General features: G+C 46.4%; 1 protein-coding gene across 1 annotated transcript in view; it reads left to right on the forward strand.

Moving 5' to 3' along the window:
• Positions 1–18380, forward strand: part of GBF1 (golgi brefeldin A resistant guanine nucleotide exchange factor 1) — a 110721-nt gene extending 92341 nt beyond the window's left edge. The window contains 22 exon segments of the mRNA XM_052798612.1: positions 1549–1785; positions 2727–2820; positions 5705–5881; positions 6385–6449; positions 6551–6674; positions 7266–7337; positions 8717–8811; positions 9263–9416; positions 9633–9855; positions 11517–11680; positions 11988–12234; positions 12631–12830; positions 13803–13953; positions 14319–14449; positions 14804–14860; positions 14862–14906; positions 15490–15603; positions 15837–16014; positions 16222–16280; positions 16282–16360; positions 16710–16798; positions 16800–18380. Coding sequence (XP_052654572.1) covers positions 1549–1785; positions 2727–2820; positions 5705–5881; positions 6385–6449; positions 6551–6674; positions 7266–7337; positions 8717–8811; positions 9263–9416; positions 9633–9855; positions 11517–11680; positions 11988–12234; positions 12631–12830; positions 13803–13953; positions 14319–14449; positions 14804–14860; positions 14862–14906; positions 15490–15603; positions 15837–16014; positions 16222–16280; positions 16282–16360; positions 16710–16798; positions 16800–16997 — 2953 coding nt within the window. The 3' untranslated portion in view covers positions 16998–18380.
• Positions 18381–21341: the final 2961 nt, after the last annotated feature.

The raw sequence follows: 21341 nt of genomic DNA on the forward strand, positions 1-21341 counted from the left end.
TCTCTGAGGAGACAATCTGTGGCAGGCAGTGGCTCGGGCTGGAAGCAGGGCAGTGTGATAAGGCTGACCCTCCCTCCCTTTTGAGCCTTCTCTGGGAAGGTGGGGATGCTGCCTGTACTGAACATCTAGAAATTCTTCAAGAGGTAGCTCTGGCTTTCAAGTAGAGCTCTAGTTTTGATTGGCCTCTTTCCCCTGAGGGTGTTCTTAATGTGTTGAGTAGTACCCTGAGAATATCCTCATATCTCTCAGTTATGCAGTGCCTCTGTCCCAATGTATTCCCCTTTATTCTCCCTTCATCAGATACTTCAGCTTTTTCGTATGTTCTATGGCTAAAACAATTGGTATCATTTCAGTATTGCTCCATCTTGGATAGATTGCCCCAGCGTCATAGATGAGATTGACGAACTGTTTGTTTTATTTGTATTATTAGGGGGAAGAAAAAAAATCAGACTGTAATCTGTACAGAGCATTGCATGATCTCTTCAGGATCTCAGCATTTAACTTTTGAGCACAGTTTAATTTCCTGAGACTTTTCAAGTAAACCCATTCACTTTCTTCTGTCTAATCAAATAATGGGTTCTTAGAAAAAATACACTATTGAGTGCAAACATATTTTCCTGTATAATCTCAGTAATGACTGCTCTTGTCAAAATATGCAGGCACCTGAAACTGAGAAGAGCTTATTTCTTATGCAGAAATCAAGAGGGTTTTTTTATAGTTGTTTTTAGCACACGAAAATCGCTCGTTTGGCAACTGAAGCACGTTATTTTTTGATTGTTGCAGAAAGACCTCTACTTTTCAGATTGGCTGCAATCTACTATTCTTAGTAGATTTGAGACTCTTATTCAATTAGTTGGTCATTTGCAGAGGGTTGTCTCTTATGCAATGTTACCCAAGTCTAGAGAGTATGTATTTAGGCTTGATATATTTTAATCTGGGATTGCAAGTACTACTCAGCCTTAATCATAATTATTTTATTATTGTATAGCTTTAATCAAGTTAGAGTAAGGAGCTGTGGTACCCTGGTTATGAATCATCCATCATACATTTGGTTTCTTGATTTATCTTTAATTTTGCGCTACTTGGCTTTCTGATATTTGACTTTGGCATAGTACTCATGCCTACTGTTGACTGCAGTGGTACAACAATTTAATTTTTTTTTTATCTGGGAATAATGAGATATGCAGAGCACTCTAACAGGATGAGAGTTGGGATGGGGGAGTGAAGTTATGCCAGTGTGCTGTCCAAAATTTCCCATCATTTAACTGCAGTATGTATTGCATTTTGTACTTGTAGTGTTAGGTAGTTGCTTCTTCAATACTACCCTTACACGGTTGATGCTGGGACACACCAGACATGATATCCATGATATCAAAGAGGGGCAGCAGAAGCAGGCAGGTCTAGGAAAATAGAATGTTTCTGGAGCTGGCAAAATCACTCCAGAGTAGGTATTGCTTAGCTTTGGGACCATGTAATGAAAGGCACTGTGTAAATGTTAGGTTTGGCTCAGAAAGAAAAATTCAACCTTTCTGCCTTCCTCCCTTGTAGAAATGATGAGATAGTGATGCCAGAAGAACAGACGGGCCTGGTGAAGGAAAACTATATCTGGAATGTCCTGCTACATCGCGGTGCCACTGATGAGGGAATATTTCTCCATGTGCCTCCTGGAAGCTATGACCATGATCTGTTCACCATGACGTGGGGGCCAACGATTGCAGCACTTTCTTACGTTTTTGACAAGAGCTTAGAAGAAACAATCATCCAGAAGGCTATCTCTGGTTTCAGGTAACTCTTGCATTCATGAAGACCCAGAAGACTTAAAGTGTGGCCATTGTCTCCTGTTTATCTGCTAGAGACATTACAGTGAATATCAACTGTTACTTTTCCTAGCAGTTGAAGAACATTTTATTGTGACCTACAGTCCTCTAGTTTTGTTCTGTCATTTGTATTGATTCATCCCATCTTGGCCTCTCTTCGTTGCTGCTCACTGTTTGGCTTGACTGCTGTGTTGTAATAAATCAAACTGCCTGGGGTATGTATTTTTAAACTCCAGCCTGGTTACATTTAAAAGACCTGCTGACATAACTGTGCTGCTTAGAAGTGAGGGGAAAAAGTCACTCTTAACTTGCCCAGTGATGCTGGCAAAATCCCTGTATATGAACAAAACCTCTCGTGTATGAGGCCATAGCTGTGGCTGAATGGGATGGGGGACTTTTTTTTTTTTTTTCTTTTTTCTTTCCCAGATGACCAGTATTCAATAAAAACTTGCTATCTGTGAGAAACTGTATTGGAACGATCTTTGGTCATTCTTGGATCCAGACAAAATGATGCCTTAAGCATAGTTTTAAAGCTCTGTTAATATACTGCTCTAGCCATGATCTCTTGGAAACTAGGCCTTCAACACTACCGCCAATCTCAGCAGCTCTCTCTTTTACGTCAAGACAGGAGATTATTTATATTGGCTCAGGTGCAAGTGGTCTGTCTGTTTAGACTCACTTCTTGAAAGTGATACTTGCATCAGCACAGACAAATATCAGAATCTATGGATGAGGATTGAGATTATTTGAGGGATAATAGTAGAATTCTATACATCAGCATTCATTATGAATGGGTGGAGAGGAAGGTCTAAAATGTCAACAGAGAGGCTCTCTGATTTGCTGTCCTGTAGACAGACTTGTCTGTGCTGACTTATTACATTGTTTTCTGGTTTTTTTTTCTTTCCCCAGAAAATGTGCAATGATTTCTGCTCACTATGGCCTTAGCGATGTGTTTGACAATCTCATAATTTCTCTCTGCAAGTTTACAGCCCTCAGCAGTGAGGTAAGTTTGCAAGGAGGGGAAAGAAGCATGGCTGTTAGCATATCAGAGCTCTCTTCCTCTGTTAAGCAGTAATACTTGCTTATTTTAGTTATCACAGTAACTGTAGATATCTATCAGCCCCTGCCCAGAGTTTTCTGGAGGAGGCAATGAAAAGTGTGTAGTGAGGTAGGACTTCCACAGGACAAGTTCAAATATGCAAATTTCTTTCTACTCACTCACAAGTGGCAGTTTGTGCAGAGCAGAATGCTATGATGTAGAAGTGTTTATTCCACCTACTTTATCTGAGGAGACTTAGATCCCTCTGTGATCAAGACAGTGATCATCCACGATCCCAAGCAAGTTTATGCATTTCAGCTATTGAATATTTAGTTATGGAGCATATATGGTGCCAAGAGGGACTGTTTTGTGAGCCGTTCTTCCAAAGTGTAGGGGCTGTGCATCCACCCAGCATAAAGGGGTTACAAAAACAAATGCTTTAAATTGTTGGTTGGTGTGTGAAGTCTGGTAATAAGATCAGCTGTTAGCCCCACTTTTGGCAAGCCCTAAAGATTGTTTCTGTGGATTGTACTGTGAGAATAAATTCAAGGTGCAGTGGTTGGTGTAAGCTTTTTTTGCCCAAATCTGTTCGTGTTACAGCATCAGCCTGTTTTTCCCAAGGTGTTTGATAAGACAGTGTGTGGCAGACCATGCTTTGTGCTAAGGAGAAGATGACAGCAAATCCTTTAAAGGGTCAGAATTCACAAAGAATCTCACGGCATTGCTCTGAGAACCAGTGCAAGACCCACAGTGAGCAGAATAGAATTGCCACACATACAAAAAAGGGAAAAAAGATCATTCAAGGCTGAAAGCATGGGAGTAAAAAGGCCAAGACAGGTGATTTTTTTTTTTTAAATCCCTTGAAGGGATAGCAGAAAGGGAACGGTCCTGCAAATTAATCCAGTTAATGGAATTAGGCGCAGGTAAATGGAATTGTTTGGACTGGGTGTTTTGTATCACTTCAATTTCTGGCACTGGTAGCAGCATAAAGGTACCAGGTTGACTATTAAAAGACAAAGAAATCCCAAGCTTTAGATTCCCTCTTCCTCTACAGCGTACAACAGTAAAGATTAAATACTTGATCTTCTTCAGGCATACCAGACCTTGAGACAACCAATAGATAACACAAGCAGAGGAATGTCTGCCATGAAACAACTATTTGACACAGATTTACATAGTAGAAGCAACTAGAGTAAGCCCTCAGAGGCACCAGCTGTTGCCAGCTGCATCCCATCTAGTTGTGAGACTGGAATCTGGAGCAGTCCAAGGTCTGTGTAAATTAAGCAAGCATGTCTTTTGGTGATGACATAGAATCAGGGACTTCTGGATTTGAAGAAAGCTGTGAGTTCTTGTCTTTGGCTAGATACCAAGTACACCAATTACTTTCTGCTGTCCTAAATTCCTGTAAGGCTTGGAGACAGTAGTGGAATATGACAACTGAACAAATATTTGAGAGACCGTCTGGTGGAAGGAGAGAAGGAGGGGCTGTCTTCAGGGGCAGAGGAGACAAAACCAAAGAGCAACTGTTAAAAAGCAAGGGAAGAACATCAAAGTGTCACTTAGCAGCTAGTGACTTCCCAGGTCAGATCGTCCTGGTGATCAGGCATCCTCTTCAAGCACTGCAATTGCTTGGCCACTTTGGTTGAAAGAAGAGGAATGGAAAGGAACGTGGAGGGGGATTAAGTGATTTAAGAAGAGTGAGTGCCAGACTTCTTGATCCACAATTAAGACACATACTGACTCAGTGTATAAGTAGTAGCAAAACCCCTGTGTGTTTTAATTCAGTGGTTGTGGCTGGCTTACTGCCACAGTGCAAAACCGGGCGTATTGTTGTTTGCACTCTGAGACTTCAGTGATGTATGTATTCATGTGGTTTCCCCCTAGTGACAACAGAAAAAACAAATTGGTTGTCACACTTCTGCCAGACTTCCAGATTGGCACTTCTGATGGAGAACACCTCTAGATCAAAGACCCATTTTGATAATAGTTTTGCCAGCAGTCTGGCTGAAGCAAAAGCTAGTTTTTCTGAACTTCAGGTCTGAGATTCGAAGAGCCACATTTTCAATCCATCCTATCTCCTGTCTTCTCTGTCCTTTCTTGATGAGGAATAAACATGGCTTTTGTCCACATAAGCAAGAGAACGGCAAAGCCCATCCCTTGTCAAAAGGAACATTGCAGTGAGCTTAAGTAACTGCAGAAACATGGAGCATGTTACAGTATCTGATACTAGCTCATGTGGTTGCTAGTTTTTTTCTTGTTTTGGCAGCATATACTTGATTGGTTTAAATGACTTAGCACACTTTCTGTATTTTGAAAAGCTGTGAGTGTGTTGAACAGATTATGAGGAATTGTGATCCAGCAATTATTGGCAGAGACTGCATGTCAGGGTTTGTCACTCTTACTTTGAATCTTGCTGGTAAGTAGTGGTAGGAGTAGCTTTGCAAGTCAGTAATGCTTCTGGCCATAGTTTCCTTCTCTAACAGTAAAGCAGAGTAATTGCTGCTTCCAGAGGAGATGTACTTTTTGTAGAAGGCTTTGATCCTGGAATGAGTTCCCATAGCAGAATAAATTAGTATTAGTGAGTTTTCAGCAAGCACTTTCAAAATGTTCTGTATTGTTGTCATTCTTGGAGAGCTTATGTCTAGGTGGTTCAGTGATTCAGCTTGTATCAGGTAAAGCATCTTGTCCTTGGTTTTGTGCAAAGTGAATATGAGCTGAGGAGTTATCCAAGCATTGTACACAGAATTGTTGTCTTTCCCGTAACCAGTTCTGAACAGCCTGCCCTAATTTGTGTTGAAAAGAAAACATCTCTTGCTGACTGATTGCCACCCCCTCTTCTTTCCTGCAGTCTATTGAGAACCTGCCCACTGTTTTTGGAAGTAATCCCAAGGCCCATATTGCAGCAAAGACTGTGTTTCACTTGGCCCATCGCCACGGTGACATTCTGCGGGAGGGCTGGAAAAACATCATGGAGGCCATGCTACAGCTTTTCCGAGCAGAGCTGCTGCCCAAGGCCATGGTGGAGGTAATAATAGCCGGCCCATGGGTAATTGAAGAGTAGGGGAGTGAGAAGCCAGCTTTTCACAGAAACAGTTCAAAGAGGAGGAGAGCTCTCTTGCAAAGGCATGGCTTTGGTAAAGTGTGTACAGAGCTAGAAAGCCTGCAAAGGGTGTAGTGTTTGAGTTATGTGCAGGCTCCAGCTTCTTTCTTACGGTTTCATTTTTTTTCCTCATTTTACTTTTTGTTGGATTTGAGAAATTCCAGCATTCATTTTACTTGAACGGATTTTGAGCATTGTGCAGAAGAGGGACATGCTTACACGTGAAGTATTAGAGCATAGCATTGGTATTGCTAGGTGGGGGTGACGCTTTACTGAAGGGGTGAGGGGGTGAAGAGCTGGGGTTGACTGCCTACACATGGGTGGTTGGGTGTAGTGTTTCATCACTAAGTGAAACATTATGGGCTTGGGGGGGAAGGCTACAAAGAAGTAGACAATTGATCATATACATGTTCTGGTCTGTCTTCCAGGTTGAAGACTTTGTGGATCCTAATGGCAAAATCTATCTGCAACGTGAGGAGACACCATCTAACCGGTGAGTGGTGTAGATGGCCCAGGCAGTCCTTTTTCTACCAAAGCTGGAGAATAATATGATTTCTTGTTTTCTCACTGATGCTGGTGTCTTCTGATTTTCAGTGGTGAATCTACAGTGCTGAGTTTTGTTAGTTGGCTCACCCTCAGTGGGACGGAGCAATCTGGTCTGAGAGGGCCATCTACAGAGACACAGGAGGCAAAGCGAACGGCTCTGGAATGCATAAAGGTAAGATACAGGCTGTAAAAGAACCTGTTTTTGTTTGTGGTGACAGTACTATGTGGATAACAGGCAACAGAAGCATAAGTACGCATGCTTCTAGGCAGTATTGCAGGTTCTAGAGGACTTGGGAATTGTAAGAAACTACAGAGGAGCATGTCTGCATTGACAGCTAAAGGGTCTTATGTGCTTTTATGCACAAATATAGTAACACATGAAAACAGGAATGATTCCCCACAAGAGACAGGGATATGCCCTTGGCATCCCAGTCCTATAACTGAAGACAAATTAATAAATTCTCAGATGACTAATCTTTTCCAAGACAGTGTTAAGGCATATGGTGCCAACAAAATCTGAACCTGGGGTTTGAGCAGTGTGTGGACAGAGGATTTATCTGTTAAAATCTGTCTAGCACAGATCAGGTCTGTTAAAGGTAATTGATGTTAAAGGAGTGAACTAGCTGGCAGAAGTTTTCCTCGAGGTAGTTGTCTTAAAGCCACTATCTGTATATTTCCTGGGAACAAGCTGTGTTTCCGGAGGATCTGTTTGTATACCTTCCCCATCCCCCAGATGCACAGTCCTCTTTTCTGTCTTTTGCAGCAATGTGATCCTGAGAAGTTGATCACAGAAAGCAAATTCCTCCAACTTGAATCCCTCCAGGAGCTCATGAAGGTGAGAATGATATTGGGCAAGGGACTGGACTGGTGATGGAACAAGTATGCTATGCATGATCGTGGATATGTGCTGTGTACTTGCCTAGCTCCTCTGTCCCCAAAGGAGGTCTTGGACCTATTTGCAAAATGAAAGCAGTCATTAGTTCAGCTGTTACATGTAACTTCTGTGCTGGCAGCCACAATTGCTTTAGTAGTAGAGGAAGACATTAAATTGTGGAATGCATTCTAAAAGCCTTGAGGAGGTCATGGCAAGTGTTTAAAAATATGTGTAGCTGTGTAGGAACTTAAGGTTATGCTTTTTCATCTTTTCTGGTGTGCTGTGTGCCTAATGAGAACATTCTAAAAGGCCACGTTAGAGGCAAGAGCTGTATAGAAATATTTGACTGTGTGCCTCTAGGTAGTGTGGTACCTGGCTGCTGTGGGAGTCGTAATAAGGCTGGACTCACTAGCCTTTGGGCTAGAGAAGCTCATCTTCCTGGGGAACGGTAGTTACTTACCTGGTTCTGGTAGTGGCTTCTCAAGCTAGTGTGGAGTTTGAGACCACTCCAGGGTGTGGAACAAATCTGGCTGCTGCTCACCATTTTCAAAAGCAAATAGTGCAGTGCAACCCTTGCAGGGATGCTGTGTGGGCTGGCAGTGTGTGTTGCCTAATTCTATGGCTCCTTAAAGTGCAAGTGCCTTTCCCTTCAGGCTGCTGTAATTGCAATTCACTGGCTTCGTTAATAGGGCACATGACACTATTGAGACTTGTGGTAAAACAAAGGAAAGGTTTATTTATCAAGGCTTGCTGCAGAGGTTCAGAAGAATAGGTATTGTGTTTCAAATAAAGATAAGTGAGCAAATCCCAAAGAACAATACTTAAAACAGCCAAAGCAGAACTTGCTGTTCGGATCACACAAAGACTGCTATGTTGCTGGCCCATGTGGAGAAGTGGTGACTCAGTTTTTGTGTGCCATCTCAGTTCTGGGGGAACATTTTGCTCTTACCTCTATTAATGTCAGGAATTCTCCCTTCATATGCAAGCTGGTGGCTTGAGTGGAATAGTTCCAGTATTTGTAGTCATTCCTAGGTATGTCTGCCTTTTCTGTCCTTCACTTAGCAAGAAGCTGCTGGCTTTCAGAACTCCTCTCCATCTGAGAGACTTTGTCAGAGTTTAACATCTTTTAAGTTCATATTGCTTCTTGCATAATAAAAAAATTAGAATTTTCCATATATTTAGCTTGACCACTATCCAATGCATTTTTGATAGGCTATGCATGACCTCACCAGACAGTGGAGTGTAGTTTTGCCCAGATTCAAAGCATTCTGTTGGTCCTCACTTGTTGGTCCCTCAGTTTTGGGGGCTTGTGATTCACAAACAATTCCTGACTTTTCTAGGCTCTAATCTCTGTGACTCCTGATGAGGAGACATATGATGAAGAGGATGCTGCCTTCTGCTTGGAGATGCTTCTGAGGATTGTGCTAGAGAATAGGTATGACCTTGAAATACATGCAGATTCATTGTAAATGTCCCTGCTTTACTGCAGCTGCTGCCTGGGTCCAGGGAATGAGTTCCTCATGTGCTTGATTTGCCAGCTGAAGCAGCATGTGGCTGTAATTTCAGGGCTTAGCAATTCCACTCTAGCATGTGCAAACAGGGGGGCTATTCACCCATGAATTACTGCTTGATAACCTGAGATTTGGAGAACATAAACTAAACTCTGGAGGGAGAATTCTCCCACCCGATAGCTTTGCAAGTAATGAAGTAAATAAGAAATTTGACGGCTTTGTTGTTTCTGTGTCTCTGTTCTTATATCTCCCGGCTGGAGTTTTTCATTGAAATGAAAAAATACTGGGTTATCTGGAGTTCTGGGAGAGGTAGGTGGATTCCTCTTGTCTCATCTCCTTTCATCCTACCCTTTCCCTCCTCCTTGTTGTGGCTAGGGACCGTGTGACCTGTGTCTGGCAAACTGTCCGAGACCACCTCTATCATCTCTGTGTCCATGCGGTGGAGTTCTGCTTCTTGGTGGAGAGGGCAGTGGTGGGGCTGCTGAGACTGGCAATTCGGCTCCTTCGTCGGGAAGAAATCAGCGCACAGGTAAGGGATTTTTGAAAGTCAGTTACTGGGATTTTGTGGCTACACCTGGCAACACAGGAAACCCATTGCTGTTGGATGGACCACATTTAACCTGTCTGTGCTGCAGGTAACAACAAACAGCAGTTGTAAGTAGCTCTAAATAAGTGAAAGGGGACTTTGCTGGAGAATGGAGTGCACATAATAGGCTCTGTTATTCTTGTCTCCTTCTCTGGCCAGGTTCTCCTCTCGTTACGTATCCTGCTCATGATGAAGCCAAATGTGCTGTCCAGAGTTAGCCATGAGGTTGCCTATGGCCTCCATGAACTCCTGAAGACCAATGCTGCTAACATTCACTCTGGAGATGACTGGTACACGCTCTTCACCCTCCTGGAGTGTATTGGGTCTGGGGTGAAGCCGCCTGCAGCCCTGCAGGTTACAGCAAGGGCAGATAATGACACAGGTAAGACAGGCCAGCTTGTGCTAGGAAATCTGATGCCTGCCTGCCAGATAAGCAGCTGCTTCCTCAAGCTTTCCAATTAGCAAAGGGGACTGCAAGAAAACAAAGCTGATATTAAACTACATTAGCAAGATTAAAGACCAGCACCTGCTGTTCACTCCTACCCCATGGTCTGTCCCTGTCTCTACTCTGCCATCTTTTCCTACTCTGTGAGCAGCAGTCCAGGTGCTAGTCCCTGGGGGAGCAGTGGGAGGAAAACTGATATCAGTTGTAGCAGCTGTAGAAGGCCTTTGCTCTACCCAAGGAGCATTTTCTGCTGGTTGTGGTCTGGTGCCTTGAGTAATGTAGCCTTAATCTCTCATCTAGGTGTGTAATGTAAACCCAGCTGTTGTTCCTGTCATACTTGCTTCTTTTGTGGGACTGACTCCTTTCTGTCCCCATTTTAAGGATCTTGTAAAGGGAGTTGTTCTTTAAAATTCTATTTCCAAATCCATTTGTGTTCAGAGTGCCTGAACCATTCCCACAAGACCAACCCACTATTTCCCACTTCTCTTGACTGTGTTAGAAAGACAGTCTTTTCAGCAAACTGTTCCTGTTTCATTCTAGCCAGCTGGCAATGTATTTGAGGCTGGCAGCTTCAGACTTTTAAAGCAAACAGCAAGAAAAGACTTTTCCAGAAGCCCTCATTTTCCTTTTTGCTTTTGTAGAACTTTCTTGCTAGGTCCTGATGTTTTGTGCTAGACAGATGGGAGAAACCTGATATTGCAAAACCCCTATGGCCTTTGCCTTCTGGCCTTCTGGGCTAATGCTGGGCTGTCTTCTCCCTCTTTTTTTTTTTTTTTTTTTTTTTACTGCTTCTGTCTTTGCTGATTGGGTAAACTACTTGCCTGTGGCACATCGCACACATCAGAACATTAGTTCTCTTTACCTCCTTCTGAAAATGTTTGCTGCACTGTGTTCACAGCAAGTCTGTCTCTGCTGGTGAGTTTCTAGATAATGTTGAAAGATGGAGAGAATGAATTTTTGCTTCTAAATAACATTATATCAGCAGCTTAAATTTGGCCCTTGCAAAGATTTCTGTGCTTGGGATATGAAATTTGAGGTTCTTGGGGAAGGTAGATCTGACAGGTGTGGACCATGCTAATGTAGATTGCTGTTCATGAGAGAGACTTTACCAGTATTAGTGTGGAGCTGAGTGACCCCAGAAGCCCTACATGAGTCATGTCATTCCGTGTTATGCTTTTGGAGTTGTCCTGGCTGAACCTAGCACCTCCAGTAGTTCTTAAAGTGTGTGGTACATCTGATTCTTCCCCCAGCGTCAAAGCATTAGACTTCCTGCCCTTTTTAAATCCACAGTTAGGCTGACAAGTAACATAGCAGAGGATGAAAAGCCCCTTTCCTCTGAAGGGGAAAGCCAAACATACCTACAGGGGAGAAACAGTGTCAAAGATTTGTGTTTCCTGCTGTCTCCTGTGCATGCTTCTGTCATAGTTGTTCTTCCTCTCACAGGAGGAGAGGCCTGGCCCAGTTTCTTCCAGGGCCTACTGGTGGTTCCTAGCTGATGCTGATCTGACTAATCTGGATTGCTTCTCCATTATCCACAGCTACTCATTCCAAGTTCTTGATTTGGCTTTGATCTAAACCCCATGCCTTTTGTTTTGAAGGTGCTCAGTCAGACAGCGAGGTCTCCTCCTCCTGTCATCCAAGTGACATGAGCCTGGACCGAGGCTACACCTCTGATTCAGAGGTGTACGCAGACCACGGGAAGCCAGGCAAGATGCATCGCTCAGTGACAGATGTGGATGTCATGAACAGTGGCTGGCTAGTGGTGAGTAGCCAATGGGCTTCTGGTGCCTGAAGACGACTACTCCTAGCATGGTTGTGGGCAGAGGGTGTGGTAGGGAGAGAAAGAATAAGGCAGTAGAAAAGAGCGCTAAGATGAGCTGACAATGTAAAGGGAGGATGGGGAGGAGATGCAGATGGAGAAAGCTTGGAGGCAAATAAGGAAGGAAGGGAAATGGATCCTACGGAAACATTACCTATTGGCTTCAGAAGAGAAAGGCCCTTTCAGCGTGTGCATGAGGTGCTGCTTGTTATGCTACCCTCTCCTGCTACCCTCTTGCTGTGCCCTGCAGGTGGGGAAAGATGACATTGACACCTCCAGATCCACTGCTGGGCTCAGCAGGCTGGGGCCATCTCCTCTTGTCAACCAGTACAGCCTGACTGTGGGGCTGGATTTGGGCCCACATGACACAAAGTCTCTCATGAAGTGCGTAGAGTCCCTGTCCTTCATCGTGCGAGATGCTGCCCACGTTACACCTGAGAACTTCGAGCTCTGTGTCAAAACCATCCGCATCTTTGTGGAGGCGAGCTTGAATGGGGGTAAGATGGCCCTTGGTTTGACAATCAGGATTGGGCTTGGGGTGGCCAGTCAGCAAGAAGTGTGAAGTATACTGTCAGAAAATGAGTCCTCAACCCCCCAGAAAATGGTCTGCTGTGAGAAAAGTGTCCTGGCTCCTGCTTGTAGCAGGGACTTAATTCTTATCCTTCTCTCTGGGGTGGAGGGGAGGTCTGGAGCTGATACGGAGGTAGCAGTATCGGCTGTTGCTGAAGGCTGTTCCTGAGGCATGCTGGGTACCTCTTTAAGAAGGTAGTTGTCGTTTCACAGGACAGGGCCCTCCGCTGGGGATGTCAAAAGGTGGCTGCTGTGTGTGTTGAAAGACAGAAAATTTTGTGGTGGAGAGTGTATATGGTATGTTGCTGCCTTTCACTTTCTAGGCTACAAGTCCCAGGAGAAGAGGGGGAAGAGTCACAGGTATGACAGTAAGTCTGGTCGGTTAAAAAAAAAGCCAAAGGAGAACTCCACACGGCGATCACGGGTCTTGAGCCAGCACCAGGCACACACACACAGTGATGAGGATGAGGATGAGAGCATCCCTGCCAGCTACCACACTGTGTCTTTACAGGTTAGTCAGGACGTAAGTATAGCAAGGATTTCCTCCTCTCCTTTCCCATACTCAGGGCCTTGCTAGGGAGTCACTGGGATTCTTCACGGGGTGAGGGGGGGGCTGCATCCTGGGTTAGTGGGTGCTGAATAGCAGAGGGTGGCCCTTGTGGCCGTGTGTGGTTCTGCAGTGAAAGAGGAAGACTGCAGTTTGGACAGGCAAAAGCAGAATAGCAGTGGAGAGAGAAGTCCTCTGAAAAGCAAGGAGGATGGGGTCTGGAGCTGTGAGTCACTATAGTAGGTAAGATGGATGTGGATCAAGGGCATCTGGAGGCATGAGGTTCGTGTAGGATTAGTGGGGAGTCTGATAGGGCATCTGAGCTTGAGGAGAGGGGAAAGCCCTGTGGGCTGAGGCACTGGGGTTTCAAGTACAGAGGACTGGGATGAGGGTGTCATCTCTCTCTCCAGCTGGTGCTTCAAAGGCGTGAAGGCACAGGCCTGCTGACTGCCAGGCTGTTGGGTCTCTGTTCAGTAGTAAAGTGACTAGAATGTCATTTGCCCATATAGAGCTGTTCTGAGGGAGCTTTGCATGTGCTTCATGCTTTTTTTGGTTTAAAAAAAAAAAAAAAGTTGCAGAGTTGTCCCTGGACAGCACAGCTGAATTACTGGGTTTCTCCCTCTGCCTGGGAGAGTCAATGCTCTGTGCTAGGAAAGGCTCCATTATTTCTTCTGGCAGGATTGGGATGCTGTTCCTCGGAAGATGGAATTGACATGGCTACTGAACTGACACAAATCTTGCTGAAGATGCCTGGCACTTGACCCGTTAGGGAAAGCACAGACAGCAGGGCCCTACACTATCTTCATAGTGATACATGGTTATGTACATACAGGAAGCAGGCTTGAGAAGCTGTGAGCCTTTTAGCGTTGGTTTGGGGAAGAGCAGAGACCAGGGTTGCTTCAAAAATTTAAGTCCTGTGTGTTGCTTAATGTGATGCTTGACTTGCAGCTCCTGGACCTCATGCACACCTTGCACACGCGAGCAGCCACCATCTACAGCTCCTGGGCAGAGGAGCAACGCCATCTAGAGACAGCAGGAAGGAAAATCGAAGCAGATTCCCGAACACTGTGGTCCAGCTGCTGGTGCCCTTTGCTACAGGGTAAAGCCATCCCCTTGTGATAAGAGTGAGACGCTTCCAAAATAATGGCAGCACTTAGGAGGAGCCAAGAACTAACTGCAGAAAGCAGGCAGAGGTTGTTTTTAGGGTCTGCTGTAATTGAAAAGTAACTTGGATCAGATCTGGAAAGGTATCTTTAGCATGAGTTAGCTGCCAGCTTGCTTCTGGACCTGACAGTAGATTCCCAGTCTGTGGCCTGGAACAAGTATAATCCTTTTTCTTCCCCCCCCCCCCCCCCCCCCCCCCCCCGGGAGTGTTTGATCTTTATTAGACTTTTCACCCTAGACTATGGAAGTAGGGACGTGACACTTTCCCTGTGGGCTTTGCCCTGAATCCCTCTCTTGCAGGTATTGCCTGGCTATGCTGTGATGCCCGACGGCAGGTACGGATGCAGGCACTCACTTACTTGCAGCGGGCTCTCCTGGTACATGACCTGCAGGCCCTGGATGCCCTGGAATGGGAGTCCTGCTTCAACAAGGTAACCTCCTGGCTGGGCTGGGCATGTAGGCAGGACAGCATTGTCATGAAAAGCAAAGTTGTATGCGGGAGTGGCAGAATGGTGTCCTATTTCAGCACCATCTTCTTGAGCAGCTTGTTCACCACCACAACAAGGCATTCCCTACTCTGATCCTGTGAAAAGTTCCTCTCTGTTTAGGCTTCTGACAGAACCTAATTGAAATGAATTCACTCATTTCTACTTCCTATTGCTTCTCCCATGCTCTCTGCTTAGAAGCCACCAGTCCCAAAAGCCAGCTCCTTCCTGCAAGGCTGTCTGTGCAAAACTCATCAGTCATTTTTCAGCTCTGAAATATCAGTGTGTCTGATCCAACAGGTGCTGTTTCCTCTACTAACCAAGCTACTTGAGAACATCAGCCCAGCTGACGTTGGTAGGGATGGAAGAAACTAGGATGAGAGCCTCAACACTACTCTCCAAGGTAAGCATGCTTCTGCTGCCTGAAAGCTCAGGGGAAACCATGTGCCTCAAGAAAACCAACTGTTTGCTGTATTAGCTTCTCAGCATCTCTGATCTGGATAGGTGTCAGTTTGCTAGTTTGACTGTCTTTAGTGCTGGGCTTCTCCACCACCTTCTGCTGTTGGCACATGCGTTCTTTCCAGAACTGCCTCCATGATCCCGGCCTTCAGAAAAGTTGTCTGGAAGGACTTCGTGACTTTTGAAGGATGGAGAGAGAAGTGTTTCACCTGACATTAGTTGAAGACAGTCTGTTCTAATGGTGAAATGATGCATGTCACAAGCTGATAGTACTGACCTACAGGCAGAGAGTGTGGAAGGGCTGGAAGACATGGTGATGCAGACTGCCGTGGCCTAATGCAAAGGAGACAAGATCCACTCCTCTACATGTGCAGCTCAGGAGGCTTCTGGTGTCCTCAGGCTGGGCCTGTGCATGCCCCTAGCCTGCCACAAGGAGGGGGAATTCCAGATTTGCAAGACTGGCTTGTCAAGCTATGAGTATCAGCCCTGATACTACATGTTGACAGTAGTTGTGGTTTTTTTCCTAGGTGTTCCTACAGCATCTCTCCCCGCAGCTCTCACTGACCACTTTTGCTGCCCTGTGGCTGACAATCCTGGACTTTATGGACAAATATATGCATGCTGGCTCCAGTGACTTACTGGTAAGGTGCTGAAAGTGATGCTGCAGTGCTTTGAACTATCATTCATTGGTTTTAACCTTCTAAACTTGAAGGTGGTTTGGTTTTGGTTTTTTTTAACCTTTTAATCATTCCAAAACCATTTCGTTCCATGGTCTCTCCCCTTGGCCTGTTTCTAAGGCAGCCCGTCAGTTGTGAGCTTTTGTTCATTGCTGTATGTCCATTCTCTGTGTCCTGAGGAGTATCTCTGATTACAGCTGGAGGCCATCCCAGAGTCTCTGAAGAACATGCTGCTTGTAATGGATACGGCTGGGATATTCCACAGTGCTGACTCACGGACAGGATACTCAGATCTCTGGGAGATCACCTGGGAGCGGATTGACTGTTTCTTACCTAGACTGCGGGATGAGCTCTTCAAACAGACCATCATCCAAGGTACGAGGGGCTGAGAAACCTTAAAAAAACAGATCTTGGACCCAGTGCTTGCACCTTGTCCAGTACCCAGCTGCCACAGTGCCTGGATGCTGATGAAATGATAGGGCAGGAGGCTGTGGGAGCTTGGCACAAGAAGGGCAAACTGAAGGTGGGCAAAAGGATTGAGCAAACTGGTGTGTGGGCTCACTGCTTGTTTTGTTTTCCTAGATCCTGTTCCCAGCATACCAATGGAGCAGCATCATCAGAAATCAATAGTGTCTGCTCTGCCCCCCTTCCTCTGTGGGGGATGTGAGACCAGCCACGCACCTGGCTCCTTTGGAGAAGCCTTGTGAACTGGGTGCCAGTGGTGAGTCCTGTTTTCTTCTTTCTGGAATCATCTTCCCAGCACAGTGGTGTGGATCTGCTTTTCCTTGGTTTAGTGTGATCTACAGTGACCAGGCCTCTGGTGTTGTGGAATCGTTGTGCTTCCAGATGGATAGGTTGTGGCCTTCTTGCTAAGGTTATTGGGGTGGGCAGAGGTTGGGGGAGAATGCCTGTGATTGGCACCTGCTCCTCAGGGCCTTGTATGAAGGTCTGTGGAAGGGGCAAGTCTGAAAAGGGCCCTGAGTTGATCTTCAGCCCTGCTTAGCTTTGAGCTGAAAGGTGACTTTGTAAGAGCCTGTATAAGGATCTATTTTTTCTCTTGCTTTTTGCAGAGTCTGAGAGAGCCACTGCACCTGCCTCACCCACCATCAGCACCTCTGCCTCTCCTTCTTTCCCAGCATCAGCTCCAACAAAGACAAGCCCCCGTTACAGACATACCTCCTACGACAGCACAGCCACCACTCATCCTGCAGCCTCTTGCATCTCCCCTGCAGGTTGGGGTGCCACCTATGACTCTGCCAATCATTCTCAACCCAGCCCTGATTGAAGCCACCTCTCCTGTTCCCCTCTTAGCTACTCCACGGCCCACTGACCCCATGACAACCTCTGAAGTCAATTAGTTTGAGGGTGTCTGAGAACTGTCTGCTGAGGAAGTTCTGTGGGTGGAGGATGCTGGCCAAATGTTCTCTGGTAGTGGGCATGTTTGTTTTAGAAGATGATGCTAACCTGAGCAGAAGGGCTGCTGCCACAATTCCCTTGGAGCACATCACGTTCTGCTCCCTTCTTGTGGCAACCACCTAGAAATCTGCCTAGAAATCCCTGTCGTCTTGGAGGGGTGCCTGGTTCCACTGACCAGTCTCCTTCCTGCCTTCACAGTCTCGGGGCCAGGCAATGTCCACACCCAGCAGCCTGGGACCAAGCTACCACCAGTTCATCTGGTGAAGAGGGAAAACTCAGAAGTCACACCAGAGAGGGGCTGCAGTACAGGACTGCCTCTCAGATTATTCAGTTCCAGTCCCTGGACAATTCCCCAGCCATTCCCTAGCTTTTCCTGCCCATGCTTCTGGTCGCACTGCTTTGTTTGGGCTCTGGGCATGCCTGGGATCAGCAGGTTGAGAATTTTGTGTAGAAATGTGGATTGCTTACAGTGCAGCTCCCAGCTTGCTATGTAGGGCTTCTTGTCTGCTGTAGCCACGTGCTTTCCTTCTGCAACATGGATCACAGCAATCCCCATGCCAGATGGGGAGCGTGGTAGGGGCAGCACTGCTTTCTTTCCTCCTCCTGTAAATGTAATCAGGCTTTCTGGTTGGAGGGAGCAAATTCAGAAGGCTCTGCCTAGTTGAGCAGATAAGAAGGAAATGCAGAGTCCCATGAGCTGAGAGCAGAGCACCATGGCCATCTCTCAAACAGTGCTTGGGGAGCCACTCCCCCAGGGTGCACAGCAGTGCTGTGTTGTCCACCACTCGCTACATTGGCCTTTTTGTGTCCAGCCCCATTCCTTAGGAGAACATCCTCTTCAGCTAGAGAAGATGTGGGGATCTGTGGCACCTGCTGACAGACGCCCAGCAAGTCTGCTGTGCTTTCTCTTGGAAGCTCTGCAGAGATTGCACCCTTCTGCATCTTCTAGTTGTGGGAGCCCACCTCCTTCTCCACCTAGAACGCCCCTGCAGCTGAGGCCCTGGTAGTCATTCTTGTGCTTCTGCCTTGCAGCGAGGATGTCCCGCTCTTCCACCCCCTCATGCCCAGAACAGAGCTGGCTGCCTGGCAAGTGCTGCATCTCCGTTCTTCCTCCTCTCTCAATTAGTTGGCTAAATTCTCAGTAATATCAATCTTGGAAATCCCACTGGTGACTGGGAGGGACATGTGTGGGACTCCAACCCAGTGTATACTGTACTGAGAGGAACCTACAGTTAGGGTCGGAGTACAACCAGTGTACATACAGAGTAAATGGCTACAAATCCAATGGACTTTTTACAGTGTAATAAATACATCCTGTAAATTAATGCTCCAGTGTTGCATCCTTTTCTGTTGCAGTTCTGTGGCTCAGAGCTTTGGGAAGAGAAAAGTTTAGTTGTCAAGGTGCTGTGCCTGGCTGCCAGCCCCCTGGCTCTATATACCAGGATCTTCCAACAGTATGCTCTGTCTGTGGGGACCACGGAGGGACTTGCCCTAACAAGTGGTCAGCTTGTAGGGGGGCTGCAGTGGAGGTTGGCCATCAAGGTGCTAAGCAGAAATGGTTCCCATCATGGGCAGAGTGGAGCAGTAACAGCTAGATTGCTCTTGCTTCTGGCAACAGTTTAGTGTTGGCTGTAAAATGTCTGATGTTATGTTGGTGTGTGCTCATGCACCACTAGGATTGAGGGCAGAGACTAGGGGCTGAGGAGCAGGTGCCCTGTGGCATCTCAGCACGCAGCCAGAACAGACCTCGGTCACAAACTGGCTGACTTTGGAGAAAGGAGCATTTTCTGTCTGATGAGGAACAAATCCTCGTTTCCACTGACATGACTTGGACTTGGAGAGGGCATGAGAGATCCTGGGCTCTTCCAGGGCTAATGCTTATCACGGATAAGGATAACTGCACATACTTCCCTCCTGATATTTTCTACTTTGTCTTGCGGCAAGATCCACGCAGTGCCACAGTGTCCTTAGAGCTGCATGAGGTACCAATGCCTTCCCTATCACAAGGATTCCAAGAGACTCCTGCAGGCTTGATAAGGGGTTGAGCAAAGGTCTAAATATTGCGTAATGGAAGAGTAATGTACATACTAGGAAAGTCCCGCTAATGAATCCTGGTTCCCTTACCCCATTTCCACCATTCCTGGAATATTTTCACTGCTGCAGCCTTTTCCTGACCCTCCACTGCTTCCAGATTGTGTCCTTCCAGCCCTTGGATGTTTTCATTCACATATTTGAATCCTTGTGCTGCCCATGGCCCTTGTGTATCCAGCCTGCCTCTCTGTCTTGTATTTCTGAGCCTTCACTTCTACTTACAGCTCTGTTTTTCTGAGCTGTTTCCAAAATGCTCACTGAAACCTTTAGATGATTAACTCTTTGTAAACCATTGCTCAATTGTCAAGTGCCTTGATGTCAGCACTACTGCCCTCTGATCCCTGGACAGTCCTTTGACTTCCTGGAGTGGTGTCAGCTAATGGCAAAGCCCAGTTTTTCCTGCTGCCTTCAGATAGCTGTTTGGGGGATGCTGTATTTTAAAGTGGGTTTGCAACTCAGTTTCTACTGAGTATTACATCTTAATTCAGACAATTGCGGTGCAAAGCAAAAGCCACCCCAGGAAACTGCAGGAAGCAGGACTGGAATGGAAAGAATGTCAGCTGGAAAGACAGAATGGCACTTTAAACAGTTTTCACTAGACTGTAAATAGGAATGGACTAGAAAACCAGAAAAAATGTCTTTGAATGTTGTTTGGATTTTGCAATAATGAGGTTTCATGTGTTACAGAGAAAAAATAACAGGGGAAGTGTTTGAACCGAAAGGAGATCAGAATCAACTGACAGGTAGCATGTGCTGCAATACATATTTTTATCGATAAGTCTCTTGAACTCTATTTGTAACTTAAATTACATAAGACAGTCATGCTACCAGCAGCTGTTGGTGAGGAGTGGTGTTCACAACACTAGCCTTCAGGTTTGTCCCAGCATATACTTTTTCTAGTCTTGGACTTCTTTCTCATTTTTACAGGTCTGACTCACTGTTTTCCAGAGAAGGCTGGACAGACATCACCGTAGTTTGGATTTACATACCTCTCCTGTTCACATTTACATCAGGAACTTCCACTGCTGAAACAGAATAGAAATAAGTATTGGGGTTTAGCATGTGTCAGTAGGACGTGTTACTGTGGAGCTGGTGTTTTCCTTATTGGTGTGAAGCTTCCTAGTGGGAGAAAGGCCTATGGAAAGATAAGCCCTGGCTGTAAAACATAAATTTGGCACTGAAACTTGTGAAACTGATGCAATGATGCTTTTAGATTCAATTTTTAAATTGAATATGAGCATACTCAGAAGACGTGGTCTGTAGGAAAGATTTCCACGAAGTATCTTCCACTAGTGAGCTGGCTTTTTTAGAAGTTACCCTCGCTCCTAGAAATGCTAGCCGTTGAACTCCTCTGGAAAAATCTGTGCCTGTTACGGAGCCTGAAGTAGCCTGAAACCACAGTGCCCCTTTCCTTCGCTTCACCTGCGCGGAAGGCAGCCCGGCAGGGTTTGTACCGCTCGCCCCGTGGCCTGGGAGCAATCTGAGCCCTGCCAAGGCTGCTGGAGGCGGCAGCAGCTGCGCCCTGGCCCGGTGCCCACCGCACTGGCCTGCATTGTTCCCACCGCCGTCTGCCGTCCCTGTGGCCGAGGAGGCTGCCGGGAGAGGGGGGGCCAGGCCCGTTGTCCGCCGGCAGACAGAAATGTAGAAGACAGCTTTGGGAGCGCAACCTGCTCAGGAGCAAAGTTCTGGAGTGCAACTCCTGCAGCAAAAGGTCAGGGAACTGATGTGCTGGACAGCAAGGAGAGACCCTGGGCCTGCGAGGAGGCTGCCTGGAGTGCGAGTCAACGTGTAGGAAGATGAGATCCCCCGAGACTACAAGTCCCAGTATGCAATACTCCTCCTCCACTTGCATAACCTGCACCCTGGCCCCGGGTGAGGTAGTGGGCAGCTGGAGCTCCTCTCCCACGCAGGCCAGGGCAGGTGCTGTTCCTGGGCCGCTCCGCTCTGCAGAAGGCAGCAGGAAGGTGCAGGCTTCACAAGCACCAGTCGCTCTGGCGCCAAGGGCTGCGTGCACCCTTTGGCTACATCGGATGTTTTGGGACTTGCAAACACATGCCTGCAAGCAGCCGTGCAGTGGGAGGGTGGGTTACTGCTGAGTTACCGATAGGGAAATGGGGTTGCCGTGGCCTTGCTGTAGCCCGGCTGCTCTGCCAGGGGAAGTTACGCTTCCTCTTCTCAAGTTTTCCACATAAGAA

The sequence above is a fragment of the Harpia harpyja genome, chromosome 10 (genome assembly GCF_026419915.1).
Source record: "Harpia harpyja isolate bHarHar1 chromosome 10, bHarHar1 primary haplotype, whole genome shotgun sequence".
In the NCBI taxonomy this organism is placed as follows: Eukaryota; Metazoa; Chordata; class Aves; order Accipitriformes; family Accipitridae; genus Harpia; species Harpia harpyja.